We start from the raw sequence: 17,926 nt of genomic DNA on the forward strand, positions 1-17,926 counted from the left end.
CCCAGCCACGCAAGCAGGCGGGCTGGCGGGCTGGCGGGCGGACACGCCCGGGGGCGCACGCTCGCTGGCGCGGAGCTTCGAGCGGGCAGAGGCGCGCACGGCGCTGGCGCGACGCTGGGTGGCGCTGCTGGGCCGCCCCACACCAGACCTGTTGAGCCCAGGACGCAACTCGGGCAGGTTTAGGGTAACGGGGCGCTCCGCTCTCTGCGCGCGCCCCTGCATCCCAGGCCTCAGCCTCTCCCTCGAGGCGCCCCACGCCTCACCTTAACCTGATGCTCCCATTCATTCGGCCTCTGCGTTCCTCACCGCAACAGTTCTAGGCGCGTCGGGCGGGGCGGGAATAAAGTTTTTCCAACCTGGTCTGGGAGAGGGCTGGATGGGGAGGACCCTCCCAGCTCGACTCCATGGCAGGCTGGACTGTGCCCCCTCGGCTTCACGGCTGCCCAGGGGGCTCTGCTCTCGGTAGGTGCCAGGCCCGGCGCCGACCGGATGGGCTGACCCGTGCACCGCCCCCTCCCACCCGCTTCCCCATCCCCATCCCCATCCCCTCCCCCGCCTCTGGCGCGCACGGGCCCCAGCGTCTCCGGCCCCGCCTGCGCCGGGGTCGCTGCAGTCCCCGCGGCTGCCCCGGGCTCTCTCCCCAGGCGCCCCGGCCTGATTCCAGCCGGGGGAGCGCCTCGGGGGGAGCGCGGGACAGCGAGGGAGGCCGAGGCGGGGGCCCTGGGTGCTCCAGCTCTCCAACCTGGGAGGCGGCCCCGACACCGGGAGCCGGAACGCAGGGAAAGGCAAGGACGGGGCGGCCGGCGGAGGGGCGGGCGCCGCTCATCAGCCACGCCAGTCACGTCTGGGGCCACCCGGCTGCCTTCTTCTTCCTTTCCCCCTTTGCTGTCTCCCCCCTCCCCTGTTGGCGAGGGCAAAGTGGCCGTGGCGGCGCCATGCCCGGGCCGGAGTGAGTGCGCGCGGGCGAAAATGGCGTACATCCAGGTAGGGCTGAGGCTGGGGGGCACGGTCCGCGGGCTGGGGGGGGGGGTGCCGCGCCCCCTCCGACTGGGAGCGCGCGGGAGGGAGGGCACACGGCTAGGCTCCCACAAACTTGCCTCGAGAAAAAGGGTGCCCGAGCACAGGCAACCTGTGCAGCGGCGAGGGTGCGCCCCAGAAGAGGCTGGGGACCCCACACCCCGGATTGAAGGACCCGGTGTGGAGTCTGCCCGCGCGCCCTCGGCTCCTGGGGATGGAACGGGGGGTGGGGCGGACTTTTCTCCCCACCACCCCTCCCTCTCCATCTTGCACCCCACCCCAGGGGAGGGGCCGCGGGAGGGCGGCCCGGGGCGCACCAGCCGCCCTGCCCGCCAGCGGCCGTTGCCGTGGTGACGGCTCCGGCTAATTGGCCGGCGGAGCGAGCCTGAGGCAGCTGTTCCGGGCAGGAGGGACAAGGACATCGTCTCGGCCGGGCACTGGGTGCTGAGGGGTGGGGGACACACCAGAGGCGTGCTGGTGGGGGTGGCAGCCGATTACTTTAGGCCATTGGATTGGGGTCTGGAGTTGGGGACCCCCATCACCTTGGGGAAACTCCCCCAAGAATCCTTGGGCTGACATTATTAACAAGCATCTTTTTTGGGCGGTGGGGGCTGCTTGACTAAGAGACCTTTCCCCACAGTACGAGGGGGGCAGTGGCTGCGCGTCAGCGTCAAGGTCACGCAGTCAGACCCGTTGAGCGGCTTGCTTGTGGGGCTGGCTGCTCTGAGCCCGGCCCGGAAGCCTGCAGGCTCCTACATTCAGGGCGCCGGTGGGCTCACTTCTCCCCTTGGCTGTAGCTGGGGGGCTGCTGGTCCCCTAGTTCCCCTCTGGCTCACACATCCCTCATCTTGCCCTCAGACTTTTCAGCTTGCCAGGAACTCTGTGCCCTGTCGCCTGGTGTAGATGGCTCCATTGGCTTCCCTTCCTGGAATCCCTAGGTCCTCTTTTCAAATTCAATGAAGGTCATGTTTACTGCACACCTACTGTGTGCTGGATGTTGTTGGGGGGACTATTCCATAGTCACTCAGCAGACACTTGGGTCACCACCTACTATGTGTGGGCACTAGGAACACAGCCATGAAAACAGCATGGTTCCTGCCCCTCGGAAGACACAGTCTAGTGAGAAATGAACAACGTTAGAGCAGGCTTCTGTGGTTCTGAATGACCCACCACAGAGAAATTAACTTGCCCAAGGTCACACAGTTGCTTAGGGGCCATGGTGGGATCTAAAAGGGAGGATGGTGGGGAATTTCTTAAGCATCTAGTATGAGGATGGCCCGGTGATGTTGCCTTTCCTTCTAGAACAAGGTGTTAAACTTTTTCTGTAAAGGGCCAGATAGTAAATATTTTCTTCTTCGAGGGCTGCATGGTCTGTGTCAACTCTGACTATGGCTCTGAACAGCCGTAGACAATAGTCAATGGATGGGTGTGGCCGTGTTCCAATAAAACTTTATTTGTGGACACTGACATTTGAATTTCATATATTTAGTAGGAGTCAAGAAGTATTAATCTTTTGATTTTTCTTTCAACCATTTAAAAACGCACTAACCATTCTTAGCTGGAGGGCTGTGCAAAAACAGGCTGCCAGCTGGATTTGGCCTGCGAGTCAGAGTATGCCAGCCCCAGTGCTAGAATGTCTGGGTTCTCTTTCTTCCTGTTTCTTTCTGGCTTGATTCAGTTCTCCTCCATCGGTTCAAACACGTGAACCCAGTGGACCTCAAGATGCTTGGAAGCATCAGAGCATCTTCCCTTTCCTCTTCATCTTCCTTGGTGTCTCTTTGCTTCCTGACACTCATCTTGTGCCTGGCCTTGAGAAAGCTGGGTTGTTGGTCCTCAGTGGGGATCTTGAGGTGGCCTTGTCTCTGCTCATCATGCTCTTATAAATGGTTCTCTTTTGATCACTAAATACCAGGGAAATGCTTCCCTAAATGAAAAGAATGGCCATGGATTGTGAAAAAGCATCACTTTATCCTTGTACTTTATCTTAAGCATTTTAAAGCACTTGCTCATGTACGCCCCATGAGGGCATAGGTTTTTGCTGCTCCGTTCACTGCTGTATCAGCCAGGACAGTCCCCAGTGCCTAGTAGGTTCCAACTGGACTTGACAAACCTCCTCGTTCTCATAAGCCGCAGAAAGGGTGCAGCTATTTTGCAGCTGGGCAGCACACAAGCATTTTCATAGTCAGTGTCCTAGCTTAGCCCTTCCACTACAAAAAGAGGTAACCGAGGCTCAGAGTGGCCCCCTGACTTGCCCAAGTCACATGATTGGCTGGTGGCGAGGCCGGGACTAGCGCTTCTCCACTCAGCTCTGTGCGTGGCCCCCCTAGCACTTTCAGGTCTTGCTCTGTGTGTGGTTTGAGTTTCTGTTTTGGAAGAGTTTGTGATTATTCCCTGAGAATTTGCTTCCCAAGCTACAGTCACTCCCTTACTACCTCAAGGATTTTGGAGTTTTCACGAGTTGTGTACCACCTGTACTGTTATTTACTTAATATTTTTTTCTATAAATGGATTCACTTTTTTTTTTTTTACTTCGAAAATCATATGAAAAGGAAAATTTTATGTCACTACCATAGTAGAAAACCAGGATCACTTGATAGAAACAGAAAGCAATTGGAAAAATAAACACGATGAGAATAAATGCCACATCTTTAGATTCTAGCTGGATAGAACTATCTCCAAGGCTCTGAGCTGGTTTAAAAAGGAAGGGGGGGGTATGATTTACAAGTGTTAGAAAGATATTAACATGCAACGGTACCAAATTAAGACTTTCTCCTCCTTGCGAGAGAATTGAAAAAGACAATAACTTTCTTCTTGATTCAAAGTTCTGAGTTCGAGTCCCACCTCAGTTCATCTCTGGGACATGTCCCAGGCTGGGATGTGGGACCCCTCCTAACCTACCTGGTCTGCTTGGCCCATTTGGAAAGCTATCAGGACTCTTCCCTGGAAGAGGGGAAGGGAGCCTGTGCCTTGGGAACCTGTGAGAAGAAGATGGGGTGGGGGGTGGGGCCAAAGAAGGCAGCCCCTCCCTCCTCCTGAGGACCAGATATGGCTTCCTTTTCAGCTCCCTCTATTTGTGGGTGATCATATGAAGCTCCCTACCATCACCATTGGAGCAGAACTGGAAGGTAGGGCCTCCGAGAGGAGGGGGGGCGCCAAGTCGCATCCCCTCTGTGCCTGCCTGCGTGTCAGCTAATCATGTCCGTTTAGGTGGGCTTCATGGCTATTTCTGTAGAGGAAGGTTTGCTCTTCTGAAGTGTGGCTGTGTTGGATAGCATGACTATCTATCCAGCCGCTCTGATTCATAACAGCATACGGTGCAAATCAAATCGAAATGCTAAAGTTTCCCATTTATTCGGTGTTGGTTAGCCAGGAGGCTACCAGCAGCCCTGGAAATAGCAACACCTTGCTGGGAAGTCATCTCCCTTCCCAGGATGGTAAGTGGAAAGAGGAGGGCTTTTTTCTTTTCTTTTCTTTTCTTTTCGTTTTTTGAGTTGCTGGAATATTGCTAAACTGGTCTGGTCTCTCTCTTTTTGTAACCCCCACCCCCTCGCCCCTTGGCTTCATCGTGGATCTCTAAAAGGACAGTTGGAACCTTTAAATGAGGTGGGTGAATTCGATGATTCATTTGGTCTGCTTTCTAATCGAGAAATGCTTGCCTTTGATTTTGGAGTCTTCTGTGGGGCTGTGAGGATATTGAATTTTAAACAATAACTGGATGTTGATAACGGCACAATTTCGATGTCTTTCTGTGGAAGGGAGACACGAGTGGACGAGATGGGTTTCCCTCCCCACCCCATCTGTTGGATTATCTCTGTTTTCTTTCATGTCACAGAGATGATTGTTTTAAATATTTTTGTTTCGCTTTCAAGAAGACAGAGTAATATTCATTGTGTTTCGAGAACATATTGTCTGGCCCTTACGGTGCTGTAGACACCCCACCCACATGTCAAGAAAGATGTTCCCAGAAACTCCAAAAGAAAATACCTGTAAATGTTTTGCTCGCTATTAATGGCTTCAGTGAGTTGGTGTTTGCCATCTTTGTGCCTGCAGTTGGTAAATAGAAACGGAAAACATTTTGTTCTAAGTGTTCGGCCGTGGAGACAGACCTCCTGAATGTCATTATTTCTCCTCAGGGATCGGCTGCTTGTAATTTCGGGTGTTTTTTCCTCTTCCTCCTCCCCGCCCTCATCCACCTCCCCTCTCCCCCTCTCCACGGCCCACTCCCCCCTTGGCCTCAGGGTTTTCTTTCTAGAATCTCCGATCTGCTGCTGTGCAGGTGGACTTGCCGGCACTGCTGTGAGAAATGCTGTGCGTCCAGCTGCTGCCAGTCGAGCGAGGATGAAGTTGAAATTCTGGGACCTTTCCCTGCCCAGACCCCTCCCTGGCTGTAAGTAAGACTGCTCTGAACTTCCTTGGAAGCACGCTCAAGACCTTTCTTTTCTCGGTTGCTGAGAGGGGGGTCCGGGCCCCGGGAGGGAGGATTTGGGGTAAGAAAGAGGGAAAGGCTGAGTTCCATTGACCTCTTTGCTGCGGGTGGGGACATACCCTGCGCCTCTCATTTTGTTGGGCAGGCTGGGGAGACCAGCTGGTGGCAGGGCTGTGGTTCAGCTCATTTCACGTCGGGCCTTCTGAGATGTGAACTGTGTAATGCTGAGCGTGTGGGCACTGTTCATCACACTGGGTGTCTTTCCAAGCAGAAAGAGAGATCTGTGAGCATCTGTATTCTTCAAGGGATGTCCAGATACTAAAGGTGTCCACCAAGTCAGTATGACGGATTGTCCTAGCACCTGGCCCATAGTAGATGCTCGAAAAATATTTGTTGCATGGATGGGTGGATGGAAAGAACAAACAAGAGCCTCTTTGCTGGTCTGAGCAAGAACTTCAGAAACAGGGAAGCAGAAAAGCACCTCCGGGCTCCATTCTGTCCTCCAACGCTGTTTATGTTCTCTCTGGCATCTTTCATTTTATTTCCAATTCTTTCTCCTCCCTCGCCTGCATACAACATCTCCATCTGCCAGTCGCTCAGATATTTTGGGAATGCAGTTTTGAAGCTTCTCAGCCACGTGTCTGGTCCACCTCTCTGTGGCTGGGAGAGGAGCGTGGCCTGAGTGTCTGAGTTGAGTCTAGAGGCCAGAGCCTGGGAATTATCGAGTGCAGCTTCTCATGATACGGAGGGGGAGGCCCAGAGAGGGGGAAGGACTGTGCGAGGGCCCACAGCTGGAGCCTCGGCGGGGACGCAGCACTGTCTCAGCTATGTCCTTGGGCTGAGATTCCAGAAGCCTCTGGTGCCCCATCTTTCCCTTCCAGTTGGGGGTCATGTCCCAGTCTTCTCATTGTCTCTTCTTAGAAGCAAATATCAAATATTTCCATAGCAAAATGGCTCCGGGTCAGGCTATATGAGCTCAAATATTATTTCTCCTACTTTTTTCTAGTTCTGTGACCTTGGGCAAGTTGCTTGATCTCTCTGTGCCTTAATTTCCCATCTGTAAAATGGGGACGATAAAAAGAATAGTATTTATCCTAGGGTTGTTGTAGTGATTGCAGGAATTAATATACGGAAAAGTACTTAGGAATGCTTGACACCTTGTTGGCAATCATAAATGTAAATGTTCTTCTTACCCTGTTTTGGTCTCGGTTTCCTCATCCGTAAAGTGGAAACAGTAATAGAACTTATTTTATAGGGTTGTTATTAAGAATAATGGGATACGCATATAACATGCTTAGCGCAGTAGTAAATATCCCTTTTTATCAATATCGGGTATTGATTGAGATTCATTCAACTGATATGAAGGCACTGTTAAGGAACTCTTCCATTGTTCAGAGGTTGTGGCCTCAATCCTGCAGGTGTGTGTAGAGTTGAGATGTTTGGTGAAGCCAACTCATTCATCTGAGGTCATTCCTATTTTCTGGAGCCCTACTTGGTGGAGGTTGGCTCAGCCCTTCTGGTGTCTTTACAGCCACGCTGAGAAGAATGCCAGCTGTGTGAGGGAAAGGTTTCTATCTGTCTTGTTCACTCAGAAAAATAGTTGACCAGCTGACTGACCTACAGGCAGGAATTGAATCCTGAAAGTGCCAGTCGTCTGGTTGAAAGTTGATCTCAGTTTCTTTGGTAGTTAAGTCTCTAGTGCCCTGTGTGTGCCAGATGCACAAGGCTAGAGTCCCATTGCTATGCTCTAGGGTTTTAAATCTACTAGAGAAGGTAGGTACATAGGTCCAGGTGCCCCCTGGAGTTGTGCACACTCATATGACAGTCCTGCATAGTCTTGTTATAGAAAAGTCCAGGGAGAATGGCTTCAGGCATAGCTGGATCCAGGGGCCCAAGTGATGTCATGGACATGTGCTCTCTCTCTGTCTCTCTTTCTGTTTCTTCTGTATTCGCCTCATTCTTAGGCTTACTTTCTTCTTTGCCTCATTCTTAACAGCGGCAAAAGCACCAGGAAAGGCTCTCATTGCCCTGGCTGGGGTCATGTGTTGGTCACGTGAGCCAATCACTTTCGCCTGGAGGGAATGATGCTCAAATCACGCCTGTGTTGCCTGACCACTCTGGAACCAGGGGAAGGGTCATTCCCACCTGAAACACATAAACTAAGCTAGGAGACCAGGCGTTGGCAAACTTGCTCTGTAAATGGCTGGATAGTGAATATTTTAGCCTCATGGGCTTAGTCTCTGTTGCAAGTACTCACTCCTGTCGTTGTGAGAAAGCAGCCGTATACAAGACGTAATGAATGGGGGTGGCTGTGTTCCAATGACACTTCAGTTACAGAACAGGCAATGGACTCAGCCCCAGAGTTCGCTGACCTTCGGAACAGACAGTTTGAGTTCTCTGACCAGAGAGGAGGGGATGGACCCAGAGCAGGCAAACACTGCAAATGGACACTACATCTAGGAAGAGTTGGGGGAGTAATAGAAAATGAGCCTGCAAGCTTAGGTCGTGTGGGGTCTTCAATGCCAGATTAAGGAGTGTGGATTTTTTCTGAACCAGTGGACACCCCCTGATGGACACTGAAAATCAGTCGGGTACACATTTGCCCCCAGATACCTCGATGTTGAGTGTTTCAGATGCAGGGCCTAGGTCCTAACACTGGGCTGGAGAACATTGCACTTTGCCCAGGCTGTTGACCCTTTGTGCAAGCAGGGCGCTCTTTCTGGGCATGAGGGCTTGGGACCCAACGGGAAGACACTTCTTTTGGTTTTGTCACAAGCAGAGAAGTGGGCTGGAACTTTCCCAGCAGGGCCAACACACTCTGCAACTCATGGAGGTGCCATTCACGTGGTGGTCCCTGTGAATAGCATCCCCTAGAGTTGTGCAGTCTACGGCCTGAACAGCTGTACGTGACCTTTGTGCTTCCCAAGATGAACCAGATCTCCCTTAAATCCTGGGCGGTACTTAGCGCATATTTAGCACTCAACATAATGCAAAATGTTACGAGACGTCTATAAAGGGGTGGCAGATTTAAATCATTCAAAAAGCCAATTTACAGCTTGTGCTTTCCCCAGATTTATTTACCAAGTGGGCAGTTGCATGTTATCAAACAGGCAGGGAGTAGAAATGTCAAGTGTACGGGCTTTGCAGTGCTATTCCTACCATGACATTGAACCACAGGACATGCCTTTCTGTAGGGTGGCATGTGGCAGATGAGCTGGCCCTTTATGTGTGTGATTTGGGGGGATACACCATTAATTGTTAAGTATGCTTCCTTCATGTGGGTCCCCCAGCTTTCCCTGGCTGAGCTGGGCTGCTGAGGGTCAGGAAAACTGTGCAATCCGCCTGGCTCCTTTTGGGGCAATGCCAGAAAGACCCTCATTGAAGAGGGAGTTAAAGTCAGATTATTTGTTTGTTCAATAAGCATGTGTTGAGGACCTACTGTGTGCAAAGCTCTCCCTGGCCTCACAGGGGATGCCCAGCTCAGCAGTGCGGAGCATGAGAGCTGGAGTCTGGTATTGCTGGACTCCTTTGGGGTTCTCCTGTTTAACAGTGCTGCGGATTAATTACCCATCTTCCCCTCACCCTATCCTGGAGCTCCCATTTCCCCATCTGTAAAGGGGGCGGGGGTGGTTAATAACAAGTACTTCCTGGATTGTTTTCAGGATGAAATGAGATGGTTCATACAGAGCATTTAGCCCAGTGCCTGGCACATGATAGCTGCTCAGCATCTGGTACCTTTGATCGTGATAAGTACAGATCCCGCCGTTAAGGAGTGTCCCCTGCTGTGGGAGGGGTGACAAGACGTGCACTCTGATCCTTGTGACGCAAGATAAATCAGATACGCACTGCAAGAAGGCTTCGTTCATTCATTCATTGGGAAAATAAATGTGGAACACCCCGAACGTGCCAGTCGCCGTGCTGGGGCGAGGTTGGCGGTGGTGAATAAGACGGACACCTCCCTGCCCGCACGGAGCTCCCGCTTAGTGTCAGAGGCAGAAGAGAAGGAAGCAAGACACAGCCACAGATGAGTTGTGTGCAGTGTTGCAGACGGAATAAAGAAGGTGTAAGGATGAGGCTGGCGGGGGTGGGAGGAGGTGCTATTGAAGCTGAGACCTGGATGATGAGGAGGAAGCAGACAGGTGAAGGGGCAGGAACAGCATGCCGGTCAGAGGGAACAGTGTGGCTCGGCGTGTCGGAGGAAGGGTGGGGAAGCGTGGGGGCTGCAGAGGAGGCAGGGTGGCTCGGCATGCATGGCGCTGTGCCTGCGAGGACTCAACCAAGGCTTCGGGAGGCAGTGGCGTTTAAGCTGATCCTTGAAGACTGGATGGGACTTCCCAGGTGGAGGCGGCTGCCCCAGGGAGGTGTGGCAGCCGGGAAACACGCAGGTGGACACGGTGCCCCAGTGGCCAGAGCATTCTGGTCCTACCTTCCTTAGAAGATGCTGCTGCTTCTATTAAGGGAGAGAGAGAGAGGAATGGTTGATACGATCTGACCCCGTTTCTGTGCCCTTCCCTGCTCCCTTCCACCCCCCGCATTTCATCTGCTACGTTCGCCTTTTACAGAGCAGCAGGAGCTAAAGAGGACTGGGCATCCTCCCCCTTATAACTTGCCGGGTCTTGTCCTGGCTGTGACCCTGACATCGCTTTGCAAGAACATTGGTCTCATTTCACGCACAGGATGTGTCTGAAGACCTCGTGGAATTCGAAACTTGCATTTTTCAAGACTAGTTTCCCCGCAGGCTTAAATGTCAAGTTGGGGGATGCAGTCACAGAACGGATCAGTCTGCAGCTGTGATAGCTTAGGGGCTTGTGGTGAGCAGCATCCGTCTCACGGCCACGTCGCCTGCTTCCTTTCGCCCTCCTCTCCCCTCGCCCCAGCAGCCCTACCTAGCTTTATGAGCATCGGGGGATCTGAAAACCACCCTTGTTGTAATGATATCAGCTAAAATGTCTTGAGCACCTGCCGACCACATGGCAAGCACTGTTCTGAGCATCTCATACGTGTTAACTCATTCAGTGTTCACAGCAGCCATATAAGATAGGTACTGTTATTATGCCCATTTTACAGATGGGGAGACAGATGCACAGAGAGAGGAAGGGACTTGCCCAAGGTCACACAACCGGGGTTCAAACCCAGACATTGTGCTCTTAATTACTACCCTGTGTCGTCCCCCACCCCGCAGTGCTGTCCATGTTTTTGGCATTTCGCATCCTCATTGGGAGCACATTGAATCATGGCTGCTGCTAGTTCATAGCTGTGTCTTCACATCAAACTATTGTTCTCAAATCATTGATTCTCAGGGCCATTTTGTAGCCGTAGCCCTGCCACTTACAGAACCCTTGAATGACGCTGCTATAGGATATTTTTAAAAGATGTTAAATTGTAGACACAGTGGCTGTTGAAATAGCAGGACAGTTCACACCAAAAGCCACTTGCAGAAGTTGGGATGCATATAAACAACCGCATGGTTCCTTCCAGACTGATTGACAGGTCTCTTCTTGACTTTGCCACAGTGGCGCCCCCGTGTGGCAATATCCCGAATAGGTTACATAGCCCTCTCCTCAGCCCCAGCTTTGCAATTATGCAAATTCTTGATGGATTGTTTTAAATTTGGGAATATTCATTCATATCCATTCATATTTCACATTTTGTGCAAAATGTAAGCCATCATTGAGAATTTAGGGCTACCACACTTTCACATTTGCACTATTCAAATCCAAGGTGCGTAAACTGGGTCTGAGAGCTGTTTTGTCGTGGGTCTGTCCCCCAAAGGACAGAGATGCCAGGCCCCGGGGATTCTTTGACAATCATTGAGACTTTTCCCTGCTATAGGATGGCTAGCCGGAGCAGTGACAAGGACGGGGACTCCGTCCACACAGCCAGCGAAGTCCCGCTGACCCCACGGACCAGCTCCCCAGATCGGAGATGCTCGTCCTCAGACACATCCAAGTCCACGTACAGCCTGACCCGGAGGATTTCAAGTAAGTATCTCTGCCATCCCTATTTGGGGGACCTGGCCCGAGAAAGCCTGGCTGCTCAGCTGCCACTCAGAGTCCGTGGATTAAAATCCCATTAGCCGGGTTCCCAGGACAAAGGAAGGGAGCTGGCTTTTCCGGACCCTCAGCGGCGTCCCCAGGAAAGATGTGAAGGACAGGGTTGTCTCTGGGGAGGGGACCGAGTGGGGTGACAGTCCAGGAGGCAAGATGACAGAGAGATAATGACAGTGTGACAGGAATGCATTGCACCTGGTCGCCGAGTTCCGTCAGAAGTGATCATGGTGATTGATTTGTGTTTTTACTGGTCACAGGTTTCACTGAATTGGCTCAATTGATTGACATGGTCAGCGTATATCATTTCAGACACCAAAAGGCGAGTGTTACCATGTTACACAGCAGGGCTTGCAAATTCAAGTGACTTCAGGGGCCAGGTGGATTGTGTCAGTGACTGAATGCAGAGAGTTGGATAGAGATAAATGTCGCCCTAATGCAGTGATAAATGGCAGCTGGTTCTCAGTCTCAAGAGGTTACTAGGGCAGGGTGGGGACCGTGGCCAATTGCAAAGCTAATGCCCCATTGGAAGGGGACAGCTGCCAGTTAGCTCTCACCATGTGGGATTGTGGGCCCAGTATTGCCTCATCTTTCTAAAGAGAAACTGGCAATCTGGGCTTTTATATGAAACTTCCTTACTTTTAAATGCAAACAGAATGTATCTAGGGGTCAAATTTGGCCCATAGGCCACCCACTTTATCCCCTCTAATGTATGGCATATGTGTTTGACCAAATGGTATGATTTGGTGGGGAGGAGAAAGGATGACTCCTGAAGACTCCCAGCCTTCTTTCACTCCCCAAAAGTTTCTCTGCTGTCTCATTCAGCTGGTGCTGAATTTCACTTAACAGAGGAAAAGAGCTTAACATTCATGAAACAGATCCACTTGGGTGGAAATGATTGGCGTCTGATCTTTCCTGGGAGGAGATGGGGAAGAAAAAGGAAGTAGAGACAAGTTCAAGGACTTGAGATAGTGAGCCAGAGGGGATGTCAGACTTCTCCAGGCCTCAGTCTTTCCATCTGTAAAATGAGAGGGCTGGCCTCGACCTGCGCTGTCCACCCAGTACAGGGGCCGCCAGCCACACGTGGCTGTTGAGCGTTTAAATGGGGTTAGGCCGAACGGAGATGCGCTTTACGTGTAACATACACATTGGATTTTGAAGCCAGTATGGAAAAAAGAGAATTTCAAGTGTCTCGCTAGAATGTTTTTATATGGATTACACGTTGGAATGATAATATTTTGGATCTATTGGGTTAAATAAAGTATTAAAATTAATTTCACCTGTTTGCACATTTAAAAAATTGTTGCTACTAGAAGATTTTAAGTTACTTATGTGGCTGTCTTTCTGGCTCGCGTTATATTTCTCCTGGATAGCACTGGTCTAGATGATTCCTGAGTCTCGTGCCCGGCTCTGTACACAGCCCATTTCCATTTAGCACAGTTATCAGAGTCCCGACCATGCACCAGGCGAAAGTCTCCTGATTTTAGCTGACACGACAGGTATTTGGGCAATTAACGAGAATACCGTGCAGGAACTAATACGATGTGATCCCACTAATATGAGGGATCTAACAGTCAGACTCACTGGAGCAGAGAGTAGAACGTGGTTACCGGGGGGAGCGGGAACCGGGCAGTGTCGGTTTTAGTTATGTAAGATGAGTAAGTTCTAGAGATCTGCTGTACGGCATAGCGCATCAAAGTAACAATTCTGTATTATATACTTAAAAATTTGCTAAGACAGTAGATCTTATGTGATGTTCTTATCACACACGAAAAATTAAATAAATAAAAAAGGCGGGAGGAAGCTTTTGAAGGGGATGGATGTGTTTACGGCGTAGACTGTGCTGGTGGTTTCCCAAGTGCATACTTATCTCCAAACTCATCGAGTTGTATATATTAAATACGTACAGCTTTCTGTATATCAATTATGCCTCAATTAAATGGTTTTAAAAAAAGAACACCATGAGCTCGTTGCTAGAATAGAGGGATGAGCGTAGATTAGAATGGTGGCCTGGAGAGCAGTGAGCTCTGCTGGTTGAGGGAAGGGAGAGGCACCCCTAAGTGATGAGGTCTGAAGATGCTCCTTGAAGAAGTACCTTTTACCGTGTTCTCACCGCGCGCGCGTTCTGAGCCGAGCCCTCTCCAAGCGTTTGCTCGGTGAGTCTTGACCGCCGTCTTTGAGGTAGGTGCTCTGATGGACTCCATTTTACAGATGGGGAAACCGAGTCCCAGATTCTCAAGACTGTGCCCAGAGTCACAGGGCTCGTTCATAAGGAGCGGAGCTGGAATTTGACGCAGGCACCTGGCCCCGGAGTCCGTTCTCTGAAAGTGGAGGCAGTGTAGGGTAAGGGTTAGAGCCAGGCTCGGGGGCCAGACGGGCTGGGTGTGACCCCTGGCTCCTCCTCTTACTAGTAGTGTGACATTTGACTTGAAGTGTCTGTTTCCTCATCTGTAAAATGGGGATAACAGTCACTGGCTAATACCTGGTGAAGATCAGCTGACTTGATACATGCAGTGCATTTAGAACGATGCCTGGCGCCCAGACGCCTCTCATAGAATAAATAAGAGGATTTCAGGCTGTGGAGAGCAGAGGGCGAAGAGCATGATGAAGCAGTGAACAATGTGAGAATCCGGGAAATGTGGCCGACCTCACGCGGTGGCCCAGGTCCGGTCCCCTACGTGGCGGTGTTAATTCTTATTTCTGGCGGCCGTTTAGGTCTTGAGTCCAGACGACCCAGCTCCCCGCTCATCGATATCAAACCCATCGAGTTTGGCGTTCTCAGCGCCAAGAAGGAGCCCATCCAGCCCTCGGTGCTCCGACGGACCTACGCCCCGGACGATTATTTCAGAAAGTTCGAGCCCCGGCTCTACTCCCTGGACTCCAACAGCGACGACGTGGACTTTCTGACGGACGAGGAGATCCTGTCCAAGTACCAGCTGGGCATGCTGCACTTCAGCACCCAGTACGACCTGCTGCACAACCACCTGACCGTGAGGGTCATCGAGGCCCGGGACCTGCCGCCCCCCCTCTCCCACGACGGCGCGCGCCAGGACATGGCGCACTCCAACCCCTACGTCAAGATCTGCCTCCTGCCGGACCAGAAGAACTCCAAGCAGACGGGGGTCAAACGCAAGACCCAGAAGCCCGTCTTCGAGGAGCGCTACACCTTCGAGATCCCCTTCCTGGAAGCGCAGAGGAGAACCCTGCTCCTGACCGTGGTGGATTTTGATAAGTTCTCGCGCCACTGCGTCATTGGGAAGGTGGCCGTGCCTCTGTGCGAGGTTGACCTGGTGAAAGGCGGGCACTGGTGGAAGGCGCTGATCCCCAGTTCTCAGGTAAGGGGGGGCGGGGTGGTGGTGTCCCCTAAGATTTTTTTTTAAAATGATGATGTTTATGAATTTCTTTGCATTTTTAAAACTTGTTATTTTGAAATAATTTTCGACGCACAACAAGTTGCGAAAAAGTACGGCGAGTTCCTGTGTACTCTTCATCCATCAACCCCGGGTGGTAAATCTTACACAACCAGAGTAGTGAGCAGGATCAGGAAATAGATGTTGGCAGCTCAACTACATGCCTTATTCAGTTTTCACGTGCACCGCTGTGTGCGTGTGCGTGTGTGTGTGTGTGTAGTTCTATGAAAACTTATCACATGTGTAGATTCATGTACCCACCACCCTGGGAGCTTTTTTGTCATTGATGCCGGGTTATTTAATAAGGACAATGGTTGTCCGGGGTCTGAAGCGATCAGTCATTTTGACTTTCAGAAATTGATTTGGGGAAAATAAAACGAGGGCTGAAGAAGAGGATGATAGATGGATGTTTTCCAGGCAAATTGTGCGATCGGCTTCCCTCCCCCTTCCAGCCTGGGGCCATGCAATTGGCCGCTTGGGAAGCCACCCACGGACCAGGCTGTCTCTGGTGGGCTGTCCCTCCGTTGGGCATCCGTGGGCTGGAGGATGACAGTGCAGCCCCTGCGGGTGCGAGGATGTGGTGGGGGCCAGGGGAGGGAAAGACCCAGCCAGACTCCAACCATCTGGAGGCTGGTCTGGCCCATCCACGCTGGGGCCAGCAGTCCTGGGAAATGTGGGCGGGATTGTCTTGCATCAAACACACTGAGGCGCTTCTCAAAGCTGAGCTCTCCTGGCCAGCATCACATTCAGAACGCAGGTTTTTAACACGAGGACTGGAGGGGCTGTTCCACTGTCGGGGTGTGCGTGTGTGTGTGTGTGTCTGTACACACCATCAAAGATAGGAGATTTATCCCTCTCTTAGTTTGAATTCCCCAAGAAGAAGAAGACCCCGAGGCAAGGGAGGTCGTTTCTCAGGGAGGTGACAGCAGAGGACACCCCCAGAGGGAGTGGGAAAGTCCCGTAGAGGATGCATTATCAGGCCGGCTACCTCTGTGGGTGATTGGAGCTGAAACCTGCTGGGGAAACTGGGAGCCAGCATCACACACATGCCTGAGTCTTTCCACCTGGGGAGCGAGGGAGCTGGGGTATTTATACACCAACTCCTGTCAGCCAGTGAAAGAGGGCGGTTGGGGGACAGGGAGGTTCATTCCCTGGCGTTTTTGGCCTGTTACACTGGCAGATAAAGAGACCTTTGACATCCACAGATGCAAAACGTGCGTTTGCTGGCAGCTGGCTGTAGGCCTGTGTGTGCTGAAGTGGTCAGGGCCAGGAGACAGTGGGCATGGTGTTGGCAGCGTCCGCCCGAGTCCCCAATCCTGCTTCCCATCACATGATCTGGATGTGTTGGGTGGTTTCCGTGTATCCTCCTGGATATTTGATATCACCGGGTTCTCAACTGTCAAGAAACTTACAATCACAAGAGGGAGACCCACTCGACAAAATAAATTCTATATGGCCAAGCTCTGTTCTTGACATCAGTGGCAGGCCCTGGACAGACAGAGAATCTGGACATCCCCATACCTGGCCTCCTTTAGGTCTTGGCTGAAATGTCACCTTTTCGGCAAAGCCTTCCTGGCACGTCCGCCCTAGTTTGGCTGTCCTGAAATCCGAGGCCGAGGCACCTGGGAGCGGGTAGTTGATTCAGGAGGTGATCCCGGAAGCAGGAGTGAGGGCTGAGGAGAGGAGGCAGGGAAGGTCAGTGGTCAGTGGTGGTCCTTCAGGTCGCTGTTCTGGCAGCAGGAGGGGGCGGCCTTCCATTCTGCTGGAGCGTGGACTCCGCCCTTGTGTGCTGGCCAGGTGGGCTCCACCGCCTCACAGGAAGGCTGGGGCGGAAAAGAGCAAGAGGCCGGGTGTGCCTGAGCCGAGACCACGCCCAGGCGGAGCTGTGGAGCATCTGCAGCGTCACTGTTTACATGGCAGCCCCCACCCTGGGCCATCCGGAACCCCTTCTCCTTCTTCTTTTTTCTTTTTTTTTTGTGAGGAAGATCGGCCCTGTGCTAACATCTGCCAATCCTCCTCTTTTTTTTTTGCTGAGGAAGATTGGCCCTGGGCTAACATCCGTGCCCATCTTCCTCCACTTTATATGGGACGCCGCCACAGCATGGCTTGACAAGCGGTGCGTCAGTGCGCGCCCGGGATCCGAACCTGTGACCCTTGGGCCGCCGCAGCGGAGCACGCGCTTAACCACTGAGCCACCGGGCCCGCCCCTCCTGCTTCTGTTCTCTCCACAGCACTTCTGTCATCCCGTAGACCACATATTTGATGGTCTGTCTCCCCTGCTGGTCCGTAAACCCCATGATGGCAGAGGTTTCTGTCTATTTTGTTTACTTCTGTATTCCCAGCACCTAGAACAGTGCCTGGCATGTGGTCGTGCTCAATACTGTTTGTTGAATGAATGAATGATGGAAGGAGGGGTTCTCCAAAGTGAATTTCCTTCTTCCTTTCTCTCTCCCTCCTTCCTTCCTTTCTCCTTTCCTTCTTCCTTTCCTACCTTCCTTCTCACACAAAGAAAGGCTTGTGGAAACTGCCTAAGGGAATAGTGGACTCCAGCTCCCATCTCAAGCTTGCCCTGGAGTTTATGCCCTGTGACTGGAAAGGCCAGTTGTCCGAGGTTGGGCTCCCTTGAAGCAGAGCCTGAGATAGGGATTTGGGGGGGATTAGTTTCCTAAGGCTGCTGTGACAGAGCCCCACAAGTTAGGTGGCTTAAAACTTCCGAAATTTATTGTCTCACAGTCTGGAGGTTAGAAGTCGGAGATCGAGGTGCCGGCAGGGCCGTTAGGGGATCCTCCCTGGCCTCTCTGGCTTCTGGTGGCGGCTGGCAGTCCTTGGTGCTCCTTGGCTCGTAGCTGCCTCGCTCTGATCTCTGCCTCTGTCATCACACGGCCTTCTCTCTGTGTGTGTCTGTGTCTTCTTTCTTCTTATAAGGGCACCAGTCACGGTGGATTAGGGGCCCAGCCTACTCCAGTACAATCTCATCTTAATTATATCTGCAACGACCTTGTTTCCAAATAAGGTCACATCCTGAG

General features: G+C 52.0%; 1 protein-coding gene across 2 annotated transcripts in view; it reads left to right on the forward strand.

Annotated features, from left to right (window-relative positions):
* The first annotated feature begins 615 nt into the window (after nt 1-615).
* Nucleotides 616-17,926, forward strand: part of SYT17 (synaptotagmin 17) — a 78,092-nt gene continuing 60,781 nt past the window's right edge. Inside the window, exons 1-5 of one of the 2 annotated variants that reach the window (XM_058569957.1) lie at nt 616-984; nt 4,603-4,620; nt 5,256-5,404; nt 11,276-11,424; nt 14,206-14,825. In XM_058569957.1, coding sequence (XP_058425940.1) covers nt 970-984; nt 4,603-4,620; nt 5,256-5,404; nt 11,276-11,424; nt 14,206-14,825 — 951 coding nt within the window. In that variant the 5' untranslated portion in view covers nt 616-969. Of the gene's footprint in view, nt 985-4,016; nt 4,452-4,597; nt 4,621-5,255; nt 5,405-11,275; nt 11,425-14,205; nt 14,826-17,926 lie in introns of those variants that run through there. The other variant, XM_058569956.1, reaches the window with a different exon arrangement.

The sequence above is a fragment of the Diceros bicornis genome, chromosome 26 (genome assembly GCF_020826845.1).
Source record: "Diceros bicornis minor isolate mBicDic1 chromosome 26, mDicBic1.mat.cur, whole genome shotgun sequence".
Classification (NCBI taxonomy): domain Eukaryota; kingdom Metazoa; phylum Chordata; class Mammalia; order Perissodactyla; family Rhinocerotidae; genus Diceros; species Diceros bicornis.